Consider the following 20,153-nt stretch of genomic DNA (forward strand, 5'->3'; position numbering starts at 1 on the left):
ATATATATATATATATATATATATATGATATTTATGTAAGTGCCACAAATCCACATTGCCACACAGTCCTCACATTGTGGTGTGGCTATCATTAATCCTTACTTGGCATTCTTCTTTGCATTCTTTAAGGCTTTAGCCAGTTCTGCTTGTGCTTGTTTAGCTTCTTTGCTAACGCGCAGATCATGCTCTCTCACTTGATACAACTCACTAGAAAGTACACAAGTAACAAATTAGTAAAATAATAATTTCCAAACCTATTTAAAACATTAAGAGGTCAAATAAAAGCTTTCTGAGTATCCAACAACTAATACAAATGAATAATCTGTGTTCTGTCCCTAGAGATAGGTCCAGTTGTTTGTGGGTTTATCAGTTCACATTGCATTTTTTTTACCTGTCTTGTAATTCATGTGCATTACATAGTGTGGTAACAGCACCATCTACTGACCAGATCATGTATTTCATTCAGCCTGTTTTCTCTGTGCATTATGGGAGGCCCAGTGTATTCTGGGTAGTTCCTGGTCCTTTCTAGTCTAGTGCTGTACAGCAAGCAGTCACCATCTTGTGTCTCAGGAGCCAAACATTCTCACTGGATTTCCTGCCCCATCATCTGTTATTTAGTCTGTTTTCAAGCATAGTCGGGAAGAGCACTATCTTGTGACATTTACCATAGACTAAATGTGTTAATTGTTTCGTAGCTTGTTGCTATCATTTGTATTACCTCATGTACTGCATGTATAGCAGATAATTCTGTGTCTTAGGCCATGTACCATGGATTTATGTTCTGAATGCTACTGTTTTTATTCTGTAGTTTCACCACTTTCCTGTCAATCTACTATCAATAAAAGAGAAAGTTAAAGCAGTACAGTTTTCTCTTCTTCAAGACAGAATGGTTTAGCTACATGTCAGATTACACACCGTGCGAACGTGTATGAGGACAGTATAATCTGTAATCGCTTATACATGAAGGAAACTTGCACTAATGATTTATTTACTGACTAAAGCGAGTATGTAGCAAGTATTCTTAGGCCTCGTACACACCACCGGATCTATCCGCTGGAATTGATCCGCGGATCAGTTCCAGCGGATAAATCCGGTCGTCTGTACGGCCTAGCGGATATTTATCCGCGGAGATTTCTCGGCCGGATCGATTTCAAGCGGATATAAATTTCTTAGCATGCTAAGAAATTTATCCGCTTGAATCGATTCCAGCGGATTAATCCGGTGGCCTGTACAGACTCACCGGATCAATCCGTTCGCTCCCCTCCCTCGCATGCGTCGTAATGATTCGACGCATGCGTGGAAGTACTTACCTTCCAGCGTCGCGCGAGTCGTGGCGTCATCATCGCGGCGACGGCGCGACACGTCACCGCGGATGAATTCCGCGCAGATTTTGATCCGATGGTGAGTACAAGCCATCGGATCCAAATCCAGAGGAGGAATCTCCGCTGGAAACGGTCCGGCGGAGATCCCCTCATGTGTACGGAGCCTTAGAGTGATCAGAATTCTTGATCTGCAAACATTTTCTGGGTTAATGAATCAGAGTACAGAAGCCTTTGGATCTGAATGACAGCCAGACTCTCCATGGAAATGTGTAGAAAAAGGCTGAACCGCAAAGCTTGGTTTGACACACTAGTGTCAGAGGTAGGGGAGACTGGACAGCAAGAAAAACTTAACTACTAGACTTTGCTGCACCTTTTTAGGTGGTACTGCTCTTTAAAAGGGTAACATTGTGATATAATGCAGGCAATTAACAAAAACAAAGTCACAAAGCATTCTGTATTGAAAGAAAAATACCCATCTACATCATATACATCTGAATTAACTACATAGGAAAGTGATATACAGTTTGTGGCAAAGTTGATCAATGAGGGAAATAATGCAAAGCAGCAAAAGGGAAATGCTGAAAATGTTCATCAGACATTACCCTTCAGAGACATCTAAAAATCAAAGATAAAATATACTGTGTTAATGCTGATTCAGGAGTAATAAAAACCATTCATCTAATTGGTAGTTGGGTCACCGTTTATGGTAAACCTCAGCAAACATCACTCCACAAAAAGTGCTGAGGCACTCTGTATTTTTTAACTATTATTTCTCAAAACATCTTACAGGATGCCAACTATGAACAACTTCATGATTTGTCCTGGTAGTTTGGGCTCAGCAAACATACCTGTGAAGATTTAACCCCTCTATATGGCTCCACTCTCCACAAGTCAGCTTCTCAATGGTTTTCCTCCAGTCTCCATTTGCCAAGCACCAATGCTTACTCCAATAATCAAGTCAGATAAAAAAGGTTGCCACTAATTATTTGCTGTTGTCCACTGCCAACATCAGGAGTTATATGTAAATTTAATTATTTACAAATAATGTATTTTAACGTGTTTTCATAGGGTTTATGCCCATTCTTCATGAAATGTCATCTAACATGATATTTCTTAAATATAAAGTGGATCACTGTGGGACTGAAGTCCGACAATCATGTTTACAACGTTTCACAATAAACTGTGACCCAGGCACCAGATGACATGCTTTTATTACTATGGATACGTATAGAATCACAAGTATAGTGTACAGTTAGAAGCACTATCTATTTTTCTTTCATTTCGGACGAAGAAAATGTACTTTTACATTTGCAGAAGAACAACTATTATTAATTGAAAAAAAAGTAATATGATTATCTGCATGATGTGTTTGGAGGTCCTCTCACTAAAGCCTAGTACACACTACTACAATACATAAACTCACAGTTTAGGTCAGAGCCTCTGTACTAACAAGCTGATGTTAGTACAGCGATCCCCCCTGCTCTGCTATTGTTTTCTAAAAAGGCGACAGCTCCGCCACATAACACTCCGGTCAGCGCTCTGAGAGCGCTGAACGGGAGCCAGTCGGGAGACCGTGATTGGTCATGAACCTTCGACAAAAGGCCTGCTTTTGTCAGACTGGCCACCATACACATGGGCTGAATGTTGGCTGGTTTCTATTGAACCTGCTGGTGTCGTCCAACTGTTGCCCTTTGTGTACTAGGGTGAACAAGGACATTTTTTTGGTTGTATTTTTTGAAGACATTTGCCTGGCAACATCCTATTGGCAGAATGTGAGAATGTGCTCCAAAATACTGATTGTTAGTCCCAAAAAATCAATATTGAGAACATACAGTGGTTGTTATTTCAGAACTGCTATGTTGATACTGTATATACGGCTTTAAAACTTTCCAAGTCGTTCAGCTGCAGCAAGTATGCAGATGAGGATTTTCAACTTTATTCTGGCTACACTAGTTGCATGCTAGCTTTGAGTCAGTAACTTGTAAAGAGATAACCAGAGATAACCAAGCATCTACTCTTTTCAGGGGAAGTCAACAATGGAACTTCCATATTCCTCTGTGTACTTGTTTTCTTTATAATGATGTGGAATCCCCTTGTGTATAAACAGCTACAAAATATACCATTGTAACTTACCTGGTCAGTTCTCCAATAGAATTCTTGAAATAAATGATCTCTTCTGTGAGACTTCGGTCCAGAGCTCGCTGAGCCAAGAGGTCATTGTACAGGCTTAGTACCTGGTGGGGGATCTTATCCAGTAATGATACATACCGTTGTCTACAAAAGCAATACACAAAATATCAGTGGGTTTAAAAAAGTTTGTAAATGTTGCTACATTACTTAACCTCAACTTCTCCAATAAGCTGAGGTATTGTGAGTTCATCTTCAGTTACCACCTTGGCAAATCAGAATTCATATTGTTATGCAATACCATACTAAAGGAGAGTTGGGATCATACCAGGCAGTTGCCGAAAGGGGCCAGCACAGATTCAGGTGGAGATAAAAAGTGGCGGGCACCAAAGCAGAGTAGATTGGTGACAGTCAGGAAGTATAGAGGGGAAAGAGTAAGGGAGGCTGGGCTGGAACATTCCAATAATTTCCCCCCCCTGATGAGTGAAAATGGTGAAACTAGTCAGCGACCCGCACTGCTAGAGCTGAGTGACTCCGGGACACAGGGGAATAACTCCTCCAGTGAGGTCAGGAGTAAGGCCAAGGGAAAGGAAAGTCAAATTCTGGGGGTAGGGGACTCAATTCTCAGAAGGGCAGAGAGGGCAATCTGTCACAAAGACCTGAAGCGCCGAACTGTATGTTGTCTACCGGGCGCTCGGGTTCGGCACATCACGGATCTGGTGGACAGATTACTGGGAGGGTCATGGTGAACGTTGGCACCAATGACAAAGTCAGAGGAAAATGGAGCATCCTAAAAAACGATTTTAGGGACTTAGGAGCTAAATTGAGAAAAAGGACCTCCAAGGTAGTATTTTCACAAATACTACTGGTACCTCGAGCCACACCAGAAAGGCAGAGGGAGATTAAGGAAGTAAACAAGTGGCCGAGGAGCTGGTATAGAAAGGAGGGGTTTGGGTTCCTGGAGAACTTCCCTATATCACAGGGATAGAGAGGGTAAAAAAGGGGGATGGGTATGCCTGTATATAAAAAATTATGTACAAGTGAATGGGAGAGATAACATCCCTAAGGGAGCAAGGGAGGAGGTGGAATCCTTATGGGTAGAGCTACAAAGGGAGGAAACTAAAGGGAAAGTAATACTGTGAGTATGCTATAGGCTCCCTAACCAGAGGGAGGCGGACCTCCTATCACAATTTGGATTAGCAGCAAGAATGGGAAGTGTCATTATATTGGGGGATTTTAATTATCCAGACATAGACTGGGTGAAGGAACTGCGTATTCATCTTATGCCGCGTACACACGGTCGGATTTTCCGACAAGAAAAATCCGATGTGAGCTTTCGGTCAGAAATTCCGACCGTGTGTAAGCTCCATCTGACTTTTCCTGTCTGAATTTCCGCCAACAAAAATTTGAGAGCTGGTTCTCAAATTTTCAGACGGAAAAAATTCCAATCGGAAATTCCAATCATCTGTGGCAATTCCGACGCACAAATTTCCGACGCATGCTCAGAAACAATTCAACGCATGCTCGGAAGCATTAAACTTAATTATCTTGGCTCGTCGTAGTGTTGTACATCACCGCGTTCTTGACGGTCGAAAATACAGAGAACTTTTATGTGACCGTGTTTATGCAAGCCAAGCTTGAGCGGAATTCCGTCGGAAAAACCATCCAAGGTTTTTCCGATGGAAAATCCGATCGTGTGTATGTTGTATAAGGCTTGCCAGTTCCTACATGTCTTGCAGGACAATTTCATGGCTCAGATGGTAAATGCACGAACTAGAAACAAAGCATTACTAGACATACTGTTTACCAACAATACAGACCTGATCACGCATGTGGACATACGGGGCAATTTAGGAAACAGGTCACAGGTCAATTAGTTTTAGTATAAATCACACAAATAGGAAACATAATGGGAATACAAAGACACAGAATTTCCTATTTATGGGCACTATTCCTAGGCACTCCTGTGCATACAGCCTCAAAGCTGTATCTTTGCAATGTAAGATCTAAAGTATTGCTGCCTCTGACTGCTAGTCTCAGGAGATTTGGTGCTGTCACTAATGTCCTGCTCACTGTTCTCTATGCTTTGAGGCTCTGAAATGAGGAAGCAAAGCCCTGCCTCTTCCAAGGTGGCTATCTCCACACATAAATACAATATAATGCAGATTAAGGCATAAAAAGTCACCAATAAGAATAAAATAAGATAAAAGACATGGTGACTATGCAAAATTAAATCAATAATTCTACCACATTTCACTGCTCCCACATTACTATCCTCATCAAAAACTCATACATGAATTTATATGTAGTGCGGTATAAGTACAGTATCAATTCTAAAGCAAATCCACGATGTTCAGCAATGTTTTAACACTGTGTTCACCAGTCTTCCAAAGTAACACGCTAGTGCACATGTGCTTTACCACTCCCCGACAGACAGACGCTCACTACAACAATATGCCTCTCTGGTAACAGATTGTCATAAAGCGCTTTATCAGATGATAGCTCGGTCTTGAAGGGTCAACTGTGCTCTCCTCCTCCACTCCTTCTCTTTATGTGTCCCAGATGTTGCTCATTAAAAAAAAATATGCACTCCAATAATGTTATACTATAAAGGCAAGCGACTCACAAAAGGTAAGCAAATAGCAAGCATATATAAAATATACAACATCTAGGACTTCAGCACATGGTGACAGCCACAATCTTCAGCCTGAAAATCACAAAGCAGCTGCTCAGTGTAGCAGTATCTCACAGCCCAGCCACCAAGATCCCAAACATTACTTCCAGTTTCCGCATGGAAGCCTGACTTGGCTACAACCAGAAGTGAAGTTTGGGACCGGACAGGTTGGGTGGGAGATACCGCTACACTGAGTGGCTGCTCTTTGATTTTGAGGCTGAAAGTTGTGGCTGTCACCTTATGCTGAATGTCATATATTTTATATATGTTTCATATTTGTTACGTACCTTAGTTTTTCTTCATTAATAATGTCACTTTCCCTTATGGTATTGCACTACTGGAGTGCATTTTATTTTTTATAGCAACACCTGGGACATATGTGCGGAGAAGTAGTGGAGGAGTACAGTGGACTGAGCCATCATCTTATAAAGTACTATGTGCCAATCTGTTACCAGAGAGGCATATTGTTGTGGTGAGTGTCTTTTTGGCAATGGTGAAGCACATAAGAACTATTGGGTCACTTTGGAAGACTGGTAAACACAGTGGCCCGGATTCAGAGAGCAATTGCGCCTGCGTAACCATAGTTGCTATTAGCAGGGGCAGCCAATCTTCCGTATACCCGTCGTTCCCGTGTCGCAAAATTTGAACTTTACGTAGTTTGCGTAAGTGATTCGTGAATGGCACTGGACGCCATTCATGTTCACTTTGAAGCAAATGACGTCCTTGAGACGTTATTTGCCGCAATGCACGTCGGGAAAGTTTTCCGACGGAGCATGCGCTCTACGATCGGCGCGGGAACGCGCCTAATTTAAATGATTCCCGCCCCCTACGGGATCATTTAAATTGCGCGCGCTTACGCCGGGCATTTTGCCAGAGCGCCCACGCAATTTTCGGAGCTACTGCTCCGTGAATCGCGGGTAGCGCAGAAAATTTGCGGGGGCGCAGGGCAAAAATGGTGCCCTGCGCCCATGTAAAAAATGCGCATATCTTACTGAATCTACCCCAGTGTTACTTTGGAAGATTGATGAACATAGTGGATTTGACTGGTTTGAGGACTCATCCAATCTTTTATTGGGGACTGAATTGGACATTTTAATATTCCAATGGTTTGGACACTGGGTGGAAAGATTATTATTTTTATAAATTTGTTTGTAATCAAGTTTGTTCGCACTTCTTTGCATATTTATTTTATTTGTATTTTATCACAGTATTACATTTGAATTGAAGTATAGATTCATATATGAATATTGGCGACTAGTCTTTCGCCCTTTTTCTGGGCACAGCTTCTCTTTTACACTAGAGCTGTTTTCACAGACTACCCCTTGATACTGTATATATGAATAAACTGTCTTAAGTGTTTTTTTCTCTTTCTGATAAATTATTATTGTTCATTCCAACATGATGAACAGAATGTTATTATTGCTTATGAACGATTTCCAGGTTAGTACTGACCTGAGCTTAGCCAATAGCTCTCCTCTCTCCGCACATTCCACACTGACCTGTCGGATCAGCTCATGAAAGACAATGTTGTAGATATTCTGCTCAGTCTTTAGCAATTCCAGCAAATTGTGTATCTGTATCAGCGTATATAAAGAAGTGCAATTATATGGAAATAACAAATTCATATACACAAAATCAAAGATTTCTCCACAGGAACCACTGAGGTACCAAAATCACACTAATTGTATACAACTCAGGATTAAATATTCAGTGTTTGGTGGCATTATTTTTAAAATTAAAGCCAGCTATGATCACAGGGCACATTAAAAAACGAGAGACAAAAACACTTTTGGGTGAAAGGGTGATTCCGTGCAACATGTTAACAAATTTTTGAGCTATTTATGCTATCCGGCAAACCATGCATCTGTGCTAAAGGCAAATAGTGTTTATCTAAAGTTGATGTAAACTCTAATTTGAAGACTTTTAGTTTGCTTAAAGTGGTTGTAAAGCATAAACAAGTTCTACCTAATAAATAAACAGTGTAGCACCAAAATATCTGTAATAAATAAATAAATCATAAACTTATTGTGGCAATTATTGTGGCAATGATTTAAAAAGTCCATAAAAATAATATAAGCTGATAGACATAATCCCCCAAAAAAGTCCAGAGAATATTAATACATTGTATAGTCCAAATGAAAACAGAAGTGAAGAAAAATGTATCAGATGCAACCACTCCAGTGAACATGAAGACATTATTGTCCAAATGTCCAAGTGAACTGCAAACTCACCCCAACAAATGGCTTCTGTCACAGCAACATGTGCGCCTTACAGCATATGTGGAAATCTCTCTGGATGTGTCACAGCAGGCCACAATGAAGGGTGGTCAAGGCTTTCATTGTCCCAAGAGTGTTGCTAGGATTTGTAAAATACTGTTATTTTGTGGCCCCCAACGAATCCCAGAGCGCTGCTTTTGGAGCACAGGTGGAGCTACAACTGCAGTCAGTCAAATCCTGTGACGTGGGAGCAAGGGGCAGGGCTGAGCCTTGCAATCTGTGTCAATAGACACAGGCAGTGCAGCTTGGGAGCCCGCAGATGTGCCACAATAGGAAGCGACTTCCTATGTTGGCATACCGAGAAGAGGAGGAGCCAGGAGTGCCAACGGGGGACCCCAGAAGAGCAGGCAAGTATAACAAGTTTGTAATTTTAAAAGAAAAGATAACTATTGACTTTAAAAAAACAAAAAGTATTTTGTTTTTAATAAACAATTGCAATGACTTTTTTTCAGATACTGTTTTGACCTATTTTAATGTTTCATTGTATTCTCAGTGTCGCTGACCTCCCCCAGCCTGTTATTGACTTGTTGTCTACATGTACTGTACTCGCTTCAGCTTTGGCTGGAAATCAATAATTTAAGACCAGCGTTATGATATGGATCACAGCAAACTATGCATGTGCAGCGTATGTAAGGAAGTCACTAGTCAATACAGCATGGGTAACTTGATCCCATGGAGAAGACTTAATATATACACAATACATTGACCAGTAGGTTTTATCCTGATTAGAGTCAATCTTTTTTTAATGCTACTATCTGAGTCTGGTGAAGTTAACCTGTTTCTTAAATAAAGTAGATTGAACTAAGCTAATAAGAAACGTAATCCCTCATATTATTTACCTGAGATGGACCTTCCAATTTTATGTCTTTTTCATCCACCCCTGCATCCATTAGCATGTTGTCCATCACTTTCATAAGTTGCAGAACCTCTGATCTCCCACTAGGTTTCCTAAATAGATAGAAAAAATAAATAAATGCAAGTGATCATACTATTTGCAGAGTTCCAGATTATGATTTTCACTTTGTATCCGACCAGTGAAGACCAAACTTACATAGATGGAAACAGACGAAGCTTCTTCTCATCATCTTCAAGCAGGGTTGTATATTTACTAGTGGCAGAACAAAGAAAGAAGTTAATGCTGGATAACCCATCTGTTATTGTAAACTACAGTAGAGCTTTATATGGGAGAGTGATCAGTTCAGATTTAAGGTATGGTTTGGTATAGCAAATAAATGGATTGAGGCGAAAATGCAGATCACCAATTGTTAGTCAACACAGTCTATATGCACAAAGAATGCGAGTCTGACTTAGAACAAAACATGGCTATTGTCCATGATAACTAATCAAGTATAGGCTATTATTTCACTGTAAGTCATTACAACTTAAAGAATAACTAAAGGCATAGCATTTTTTTAGATTTGAATAAAATGGTAAAAGGGCAAAACCCCCTGTCAGGTTTTTATAGAAGTCTGTATCTTGCTAGAGACATTTGCTCTTTCTATTTGTCCTGATAACCAATGTCACGTAGATTGGAAGTTAGGTAAATCAGAAAATTTGAGCTGCCACCAGAACAGGAAAATAGGGAAAAATCTTTTAATGGGAAAATTTGTTTCAATGACAAATGTTTAAGAAATTCCTCTAATAGTGATATTTTAGCTATACATAAATGCGTAGGTTTATCAACACATTGATTTTCATGTTATCGGTGGACTCCAGTGGGAGCAAAGTCTTCTTGCTGTACTCATTCCAAAGTTAGTAGAAAGTATCCATTGGACAGGGAAAGTCCTGTTCTAATGACCACAGTAGGGGGATGAAACTGGGAAGCACCGGTAAATGTTCTCCCCACCAGACTCCCTGAGAGATACAGCATTTGCAAAGCTGCTGGGTGGTTCAACTTGTCGGCACCTAGCCAGAGATGAGTGGATTGACTCTTTACAAAGTGCTTTGTGTACTGAACAGTAACTGTATACATTTCTACATAACTGTCAGATCCATACAAAACAAAGTCTACTCACTCTTCATAATACTCAAGTCCCAAAACACCTTTGTTCTTAACCACGTAGAACTCCTTTGGTATAATACTTTCTCCAATATTTCCTTCCTAAGAAAAATAACATACTGGAATAAACCACATTTACGCATTCTGAATGTTACTTGTAAAATTCTAGCATTCATCATGTTCATTTCACCATTATATTTTGTGATGAGCAGAAGTACACTGTTTAAAAGCAGCTATGTGTATAATGCAAACAAACAGAAGCCTGTAAAAAATAATAATAATTGGCATGGTGTTTTGTGAGTATAAGGGTACCTGCACACACAGGGGCAGATCCACAGACATCTGCGCCGGGCGCAGCGTATCTAAGATACACTACGCCGCTGTAACTTACTTTGCTTTGGTTTGAATCCACAACGAATCCGCGCAATAAGTTACGGCGGCGTAGTGTATCTCTCGCGGCGTAAGGGTGCGGAATTCAAATGGCTGTGATAGGGGCGTGTTTTATGTTAATACGTCGTGACCCGACGTAATCAACGTTTTTTTGGAACTGCGAATGCGCCGTCCCTGGGGGTATCCCAGTGCGCATGCTCGAAATTAAACTGGAACCCGCCAATGCTTACGACGGTCACGTCATTCTACGCAAATCCCTATTCGCGAACGACTTACGCAAACGACGTAAAAAATTCGAAATTGTACGCGGGAAGGACAGCCATACTTAACATTGAGTACGCCTCAGTATAGCAGCTTTAACTATACGCCGGAAAAAGCCGAACGCAAACGACGGGCCGATGTACGTTCGTGGATCGCCGTAAATAGCTCATTTTCATACTCAACGCGGATTACGACGAAAACGCCACCTAGCGGCCGCCGAAAAATTGCATCTAAGATCCGATGACGTACGCCTGTCGGATCTAGCCGAGATGCCGTCGTATCTTGTTTTGAGGATTCAAAGATACGAAGTGGGAATTTTGAAATTACGCCGGCATATCAATAGATACGTCGGCGTAATTTCTTTGTGGATCTACCCTACAGGGGTACTGATGTATGAACATGTATGAACATCATATATTCCTGGCAGGATTGGCTATATAGCACTTGCGCATATATACACATATGTGTATGCAAACATTCTCCTAGCTTTTGGTCTTAAGGTGGTTAAATCAAGGAAGTGTGGCATATGCACTTATATGCACATATTTGCATGAATGTATATTAAAATACTGACCAGCAATGCAGATTGTTGTATTCTTTTTACTGATCTATATGCAGCGCACATTCACAGTGCCTTGAAAAGTATGTAAATGTATTTTATTGGGATTTTATGTGATAGACCAAAACAAAGTGGCACATAATTGTGAAGTGGAAGGAAAATGATAAATGATTTTAATTTTTTTTTTACAAATAAATATGTGAAAAGTGTGACGAGCATTTGTATTCAGTCCCCTTTTCTCTGATACCCCTAAAATCTAGTGGACCAATTGCCTTTGGAAGTCACCTAATTAGTAAATAGTGTCCACCTGTGTGTAATTTAATCTCAGTATAAATACAGCTCCTCTATGAAGCCCTCAGAGGTTTGTTAGAGAACCTTATGGCCCGTACACACGATCCGAAAATAGGACAAAAAAAACTGCTTTTTACACAAGATAACCGGATCGTTAGTACAGAGCTTTCAAGAGCCAATCACAACAATTCATCCAATATTATTCAATCGGACAAGCACGAAAATTTTCCTCGTACGATAACAGATCGTACGATTTTCGTTTAGTCAGTATAGTTGTCGGCAGAAAATACAATACAAATACATTACAACACATTTTTAACCTATTCAATTTCTACTTGCGACTATTAAGCGAAAAAAGTCAGACAGACAATCAAATAGCATTGTGAAGGCCAATGAACACACCAGACAGGTCAGGGATATAGTTGTGAAGAAGTTTAAATAAGGGTTAGGTTATAAAAAAATATCCCAAGCTTTGAGTATCTCACGGAGCACTGTTCAATCCATCATCCGCAAATGGAAAGAGTATTGCACAACTGCAAACCTACCAAGACATGGCCTTTCACCTAAACTGACAGGCCGGGCAAGGAGAGCATTAATCAGAGTAGCAGCCAAGAAGCCCATGGTAACTCTGGAGGAGCTGCAGAGATCCACAGCTCAGGTGGGAGAATCTGTCCACAGGACAACTATTAGTTAAACACGCCACAAATCTGGCCTTTATGGAAGATTGGCAAGAAGAAAGCCACCGTTGAAAGAAAGCCATAAGAAGTCCAATTTGTAGTTTGCAAGAAGCCATGTGGGGAACACAGCAAACATGTGAAAGAAGGTACTATGGTTAGATAAAAACCAAAATGGAACTTTTTAGCCTAAAAGCAAAACGCTATGTGTGGCAGAAAACTAACACTGCACATCCCCCTGAACACACCATCCCTACTGTGAAACGTTGTGGCAGCATCAGGTTATGGGGATGCTTTTCTTCAGCAGGGACAGGGAATCTGGTCAGAGTTGATGGGAAGATAGATGGAGCCAAATACAGGGTAATCTTAAAATCTTAAAAGAAAACCTCAGAGTCTGCAAAAGACTTGAGACTGGGACGAAGGTTCACCTTCCAGCAGGACAACAACCCTAAACATGCAGACAGATCTACAATGGAATGATTTAGATCAAAGCATATTCATGTGTTAGAATTATAAATAAAGAAAAATAAATAGTGCAGCGCTAAACAATCAATAATAAGTGATAAACACACTAAAAATCCACAAAAATGAATGTGATAAGAAAATAAAGGTAAATGTGAAAACAATATTGAAATACATCAAAGTTCAATAATGAAAGGTATAAGGAAGCCAATCGGCTTCAACAAGTGATATAAAGAAAGTCCATATGGAAATAAACTCAAAACTAAAGTGGTGAAAATCTTCCCATACGATGGCACAAAGTACAGGAACAACAAGTTGACTAAAATTCTCACACTATACATGAACAAATGAGGTACTCTTACCGAAACTGGTGGATTCATCTGTTATATAACAGTGGGTCAAACAGGCTTAGGATCTTAGGGCCAGATTCACCAAAGAGATACGACGGCGTTTCTCCCGATACGCCGTCGTATCTCTGTTTCTATCTATGCGACTGATTCATAGAATCAGTTACGCATAGATATCCATAAGATCCGACAGGTGTAATTGTTTTACACTGTTGGATCTTAGGATGCAATACCGCGGCCGCCGCTGGGTGGAGTTTGCGTCGTAAACCAGCGTCGGGTATGCAAATTAGCAGTTACGGCGGATCCCCGACGGATTTTCGCGTTCGCTACGCCGCTGCTAGTCTAGTTTCCCGTCGCAAAGTTAGTCGTCGTTTGACCTGCCCTAACTTTAGTCAGCAATCGTATTGCTGTCTAAAGTATGGCCGTCGTTCCCGCGTCGAAATTTAAAATTTAACGTCGTTTGCATAACACGTCTGGGAATACGGAAGTACGCTACGCGCGTCGCCGTTCGAAAAAATTACGTCACGGCGCGCAAAGCACGGCGGGAGTTAGGAAACAGAGCATGCGCAGTAGGTCCGGCGCGGGAGCGCGCCTAATTTAAATGGCACACACCCATTTGAATTGGCCCGCCAACGATACGTTACGCCGCCGCAGTTCTATGTGAATCTGGCCCTTAGAGACCTGGATCTGGATCAATGTAGAGGGATTTCTAGGTTTCTAGGTAGATCCGAGTATGCCACCGGGAGGAGACTGAGAAAAGATCCGCCAGCACCGCTCTCCCCATGTGTTAGAATGGCCCAGTCAAAGTCCAGACCTAAATCCAATCAAGAATCTGTGGCAAGACTTGACACTTGCTGTTCACAGATGCGTTCCATCCAATCCGACAGAGCTTGAGCAATTATGCAAAGAATGGGCAAAAATGTCGCTCTCTAGATGTGCAAAGCTGGTAGAGACATCCCCAAAAAGACTTGCAGCTGTAATTGCAGTGAAAGTTGGTTCTACAAAGTATTTATAATAAATATATTGCGCTAAACCTAAAAATAAATATATATGTGTAGGCAGCCAACACAACAACAAGGAAAATTGTGAATGTGAATATGAAAATAAGTGTAGCGCCAAAAATGGAAGACCCACTTGTAGAGTGGATCTACTAGGACAGGAAACCCTAGGACAATGTGTTCCTCCAAGTGGACCTCTTCCACTAAAGACAAACAGGTTAACCACAATGGGGTATTGACTACAAAGTATTGGCTGAATACAAATGCACGCCACACTTTTCAGTTTTTTTGTAAAAAATGTTGAAAAACCATTTATCATTTTCCTTCCTACTTCACAATTATGTGCCACTTTGTATTGGTCTATCACATAAAATCCCAATAAAATACATTTACGTTTTTGGTTGAAATATGACAAAATGTGGAAAATTTCAAGGGGTATAAATACTTTTTCAAGGCACTGTATGTGCCTGTGTCTGTACAGATCCATTAAAAACTGAATTTAGATCAGTAAAGAAAAATGCCTGAATGCCTAAAAATGTGGGCAATGTTTAGGCATACCACATGCACAAGATCTTAGGCAGAAAAAAAAAACAAGTATTGAATGTAAAAACAGATATTTGATGCACAAGGTGAGAAGGGGTGTGCTTGTATTATCTAAAAATGTTTTATGGGTGTAACCATACCTCCCAACAGCCCGGATTCGCCGGGACTGTCCTGGCAAATCACAGCAATGTGCCGGAGGGAGCCAAGTGCCGAAACATGTTCCAGCACTTGGCTCCATTGAAAATCCTGGCATGGGTGCGCTGGCGCTAGGCTTTTTTTCAGCTGGTGCTACTCACTTTTCCCTGCATCTCCATGTCAGCGCTGCTGACTCCACCTCCCCTTTCGGCACTCCGTGGGTCCAGGGCAGTCTGACCAATCGGGTGCTGCCCTGGGAAAATATGCAGATTGATTGACAGCAGATGTGGGGAGCGGAATAGCACCCTGCTGAAGGCTCCAGGAAGCAGCAGGGACAAAGAGCCACGAGGGCAGCCAGGACGGATTGCCCTGGAGCAGGGAGAAGAGTTCAGAAGACCTCCCAGCCCAGGACTGATAAACAGGCTGACCAAAGGGCGAGCGGGCAGGAAGTACAGGCAGCCAGGGATAGCAGCAAACAGATCCGCTGGATGGAGCATGACCTGTGACCATCCAGCTATAAGAACGGGCTCTGCACACTGCATAGAAGGTACTGTGTCACACACACCTTCCCACAGGAGGGACTGCAGACAGGACGAGGGTCTCTCTTATGTCTCTCTCCCCCGCCCTCTTCATTCAGTACGTAGCGCACCCCTCAACCATGTACTCTTTATGTAGCGCAACCCTGCACTCTGTACATAGCGCACCCCTAAACCCTGCACTCTGTACATAGCGCACCCCTCAACCCTGCACTCTGTACTTAGTGCAACCCTGCCCTCAGTACAAGCCGCAATCCTAAATAAAAAAATTAAGACATTTTCAGACTTAAAACTATAACATACCATTGTTTGAGGTGACATATCGCTTCGGTCTGTTGGCTGTAGAGCAGAAATTGCTGTATTCTTTTTTTCTATTGCCAAAGCATCACAAAGAAAAGAAATGTCCCTGGATCATAACAAAGAGTCATAGTAGTAACATTCTGCTCTTAAATATTTGATTCACTGACAACAAACAGAAGAAATACACACATTCTATCCTTCAATATATACAGTATACTATGTTTATATACTGTATATCCAGCAAATGTTTGGCTACATGTCGATTGTCAGACCGTTTACCCTCCCCTGAATGCCTGTCAGATCAGGAGCAGCTTATTTTACCCTATAGGCTGCCTGCATACAGCTTCTGGTGGCTCCAGCTGCATACAGTAAATGACTAGTTCACCAAGCATTGTCACAAAGGGTAGGTCACGTGCTCCTCTCTTTAACATAAGGATGCAATACAAAATATGAACTATAAACATGTAAAATCTGGTAGCATGATCCAAACTAAGTCACTTTCAAAACATAATTTAACATTACATAGATATCTAAAATTATGAATAATTTTAAAGTAGTTCTAAAGGCAGAGAGTTTTCTACCTTAATGCTTTCTGTGCCTTAAGGTAAAAAAACATCTGAGAGTAATCGAGTGATCCAGTGCTGTGCATAAGAGAGGCGGCTCTCTCCCTCCTCACTGGCTTAGAATAAGAAGGAGCCATTGGCTCCTGCTGCTGTCAATCACAGCCAGTGAGGAGGATCTGGGCTGCTCTGTACAAAACAATTTCATTGGGCAGGTAACTATGACACGTTTGTTTTTTTAAATCCAGTTACAATAACTTTAACCCTTTCTGTGGACCAAAGCCAGTTATTAAATATTCCCAGGACACATACAAGCATGAATTTCTACTGGGAATAGTTATTACAATGCCTACATATGATTTTACAACTCACCTCCCAGCCCCTGTCATACAGACAGGTTGGTCAATCAGGTGTTTAAACTTGCTTCTGCGAAGAGGATGATGCCAAATCTGATCAGCAGTACGGAGGCCAACCTTAAAGTAAAAAAAATTAAAATATATTTTGTGGCATAATATTCATGTTAGAAAAATACCACAATAGACATTATACTAACTAAAGCTATTAATAAGTGAAAACTAAATGGAAAGCATGGGAGACTCATATTGGGAATGTATAGAACAGACCAGTAGCAGTATGTTTCCTGAAGCACAGAGGAGACTGGAGGAATGCTGCAAATACTTAAAAAAAGCTCTGGTGGTCCTATTGTTGCTGGGGGCCTCTACTTTTGCATGGCAGTTTTGTTGCTGGGGAGGTCTATTGTTGCTGGGTATGCGTCTATTGTTGCTGGTTGGGTTTATGCTGCTGGGGGTCAATTGTTGCTGGAAGCGATCTACTGTTAAGGGAGCAGTCTATTGTTGCTGGCTGCTGGGAAATCTGTTTTTGCTGCCAGGTTCTATTGTTGTTGGGGTCAGACTACTGTTGTTGGGAAGGGTCTATTGCTGCTGACTGCAGGGGATTAATACATTTCATACAAATGACTTTGCACCACAAAATTATACTTGGTTCTGTATTCTCTAAAAGGGGTGGTACTGGGAGGTGAGTAGGGAATGGAACCAAAGGATGGTGCTCAGCGGTGGGTAGGGGGCAGAGTCAAGAAGTTATTTAGAAGGGGGAGTCCATGCATCTATTCTCAAAAAAAAAAGCCCTGGTTAACCCTCTAGACAGGCAAACAACTCTCCTGCACATACCATAGGGAACCATGCAGACTCTCAAAACCCATGGAGCATGAGCGATCCAGTTACGGGACGATCTGACATCAGCCTTGGGCTTCCCCCAGTCTCCTGCCCTGAAGTGCAGGGAGGACCAGCCAAACGCTGACATGCCCCAAGCCCTTTACATGGCTGAGACAGCTCGCATACTACACTCCCTCTCACCAGGGATTAAATGGCAGCCTTTGAGAATTGAATTCCATCTACCTTAAAGGGAGCGCTTGTGGATGTACACCAAGACCTTCAGGCCCCGTACACATGACCGAGTTTCTCGGCAGAATTCAGCCAGAAACTCGATCGGAGCTGGATTCTGCCGAGAAACTCGGTCGTGTGTACACTTTTCAGCGAGGAAGCCGACAAAGAATTTGTCGGGCCAAATAGAGAACATGTTCTCTATTTCCTCGTTGTTCAATGAGGAAAGTCGGCCCTGAACACTGAACTCGACGAGGAACTCAATGTGTTTGGCACGTCGAGTTCCTCGGACGTGTGTACGGGGCCTCAGACTCTTTCAGAGAATGTCTTCACACAGGCAGGGCCGATCCTAGGGTCACAGGTGCCTGGGTGCAGAAATATTTCTGGCGCCCCCACATGGGCATGGTCATTTTACTAACTCCTCCTCTTTAAAAATGTTTCTATGGCAATGACTCAACCACAGAGATGCTCCCCCACAAAGTATTCGTTACCCTGGGATCCTTACATGATCTCTTAACAATAAACAAAATACAGGAAGAGAATCAGAGTACTTTATTGGGACCTGAAGGGGGGGTCTCTCTGATGGACACAGAGAGGTCTTCTGTTAGAGCCCCCAGACATACTACAGACATGATACAGGAGATGGTCAGAGACTGCAGATATAGTACTGTGATAGATTATACTAAAATTCCTATTTTTAAGTTAGGCTAATTCTTTTATTAAGAACCACTAAAATGTTTTCTCTTTCTTATACTGTTTATTTGTTTTTATATTCATTATCTAAATAAGATATATATGTATGGGTATGTGTTGCAATGCGGATATTATCCTTACATGAAGTTTTGTCAGATATGTTTTTAAAGTATATTTCAACATAGATGCACATACAGAGAGAGCTATTGAAATCAAAAGCTCCATTCCCCCCCCCCCCCCACTCACTCCTCATTTCCACTCCGTGTCCCCCCTCCCTCCTAAATTCCTCATTCCAAAGAATAAATATGGACTTGGTTGTAAGAGGAAACCGCCCCTCCCCCTCCTCCTCACTTAGATCTTTGTGAGTTTGTGTGACTTTGGAAGGAAACTCTTGCAGAGCTGACAATGGACTCTTTATGCCTGAACGACACGTGGATGTGTGCAGCATGCCCAAGAATGGACTTCCAAGGAGAAACCATCCCTATATGAACTGACCTATGAGGGCTTCATGCCAAGGACAAACGTCACAGGGGGGTGGGTAAGTGGGAGTAAAATGTGTAAGCTAACCAATCAAATGCATGTATTTGTGATTCTGTGGTGTTAATAAAAGAGCCAGCAGGCTCCAGCAAGTTCTCTTTGACTTGGATGCTGCAAAAGGTGAGATGTAGATTCTTTGCCTGGTCTATATATTTCACCTTATAATTTGAATCAAACAGCAGAATGGGTTAGCCCTGAGGTTGGATCAGGGGTCAAATCGCTATCAGTACAGGAGACAGTCAGAGACTGAAGACTTAGTACAGGAGACGGTCAGAGACTGCAGACATGGTACAGAAGATGGTCAGAGACTGCAGACACAGTACAGGAGAGTACGCGCATACGTCACTTCCGGGTCAGCGTTAGGTGTTTGTAGTTGGAGCGCACGCTGCATACACGCTTTGAACCCATACAGCCATATAGTGATTACACTCTGGCGAACCTTCTGTTTGTATTTGTTTTTTAATTATTACAGCCACTCCTTAGGAGACCGGTATTTTTTTGTACCTCAGGCTATATTAGATTTTCTTAATAAATTTTATCCAAAACGTTATTGCACTATTGGAGCCCCCTTTTTTTCTGAGGCACGGAGGGAACCGGGCTGTGTGCATTGCCCGCTGGACAGCTGATACGTGAAGCACCAATTGGGAAGCAGCAGACCGTGTGAGCAGAGGAGAGGAGCAGTGACCTAAGGAACCCGTGTTATACACCTGTTACCCCAAGCGGGGAGTACTATCTGGTGAGTGGGGAACCCTGAGGGGAGCACCGGGACCACCTCGTATCAATATAGGATCACTCCCTCCACATGAAGTAACTCTTCTGGACTCCATCTACATTGCAATATTATTGATGTTCATAGACGTTTTTGCTTTGTATGGTTTTTGATGGATATGGACTGACTGTCCTTTTCCCAGCGGCTTTTATACCAACTTGGTTACACTGAAATCGGACTTCAACTGGATTTAATATTTTAAAAGTGTTATACAATAGAGCTGCAGCTTGCTGTCACTAATTGATTAAGTGATTTGTTACATGCACATGTTGTTTATATGTCACTTATGGTAGAGGGTAG

The 20,153-nt window shown here is 41.8% G+C and overlaps 1 protein-coding gene across 2 annotated transcripts in view; it reads right to left on the reverse strand.

The window, feature by feature from the left end:
• AXDND1 (axonemal dynein light chain domain containing 1) overlaps positions 1-20,153 on the reverse strand; it is a 147,199-nt gene that overhangs the window by 106,100 nt on the left and 20,946 nt on the right. For both annotated transcript variants that reach the window (XM_040359958.1, XM_040359957.1), the window contains exons 3-10: positions 16,827-16,927; positions 15,898-16,000; positions 10,415-10,500; positions 9,451-9,507; positions 9,239-9,347; positions 7,576-7,697; positions 3,456-3,596; positions 103-207 (exon numbers count right to left, since the gene is read on the reverse strand). In XM_040359958.1, the coding sequence (XP_040215892.1) occupies positions 103-207; positions 3,456-3,596; positions 7,576-7,697; positions 9,239-9,347; positions 9,451-9,507; positions 10,415-10,500; positions 15,898-16,000; positions 16,827-16,927 (824 nt within the window). The remainder of the gene's footprint in view (positions 1-102; positions 208-3,455; positions 3,597-7,575; positions 7,698-9,238; positions 9,348-9,450; positions 9,508-10,414; positions 10,501-15,897; positions 16,001-16,826; positions 16,928-20,153) is intronic.

Source organism: Rana temporaria, chromosome 7 (assembly GCF_905171775.1).
Source record: "Rana temporaria chromosome 7, aRanTem1.1, whole genome shotgun sequence".
Classification (NCBI taxonomy): domain Eukaryota; kingdom Metazoa; phylum Chordata; class Amphibia; order Anura; family Ranidae; genus Rana; species Rana temporaria.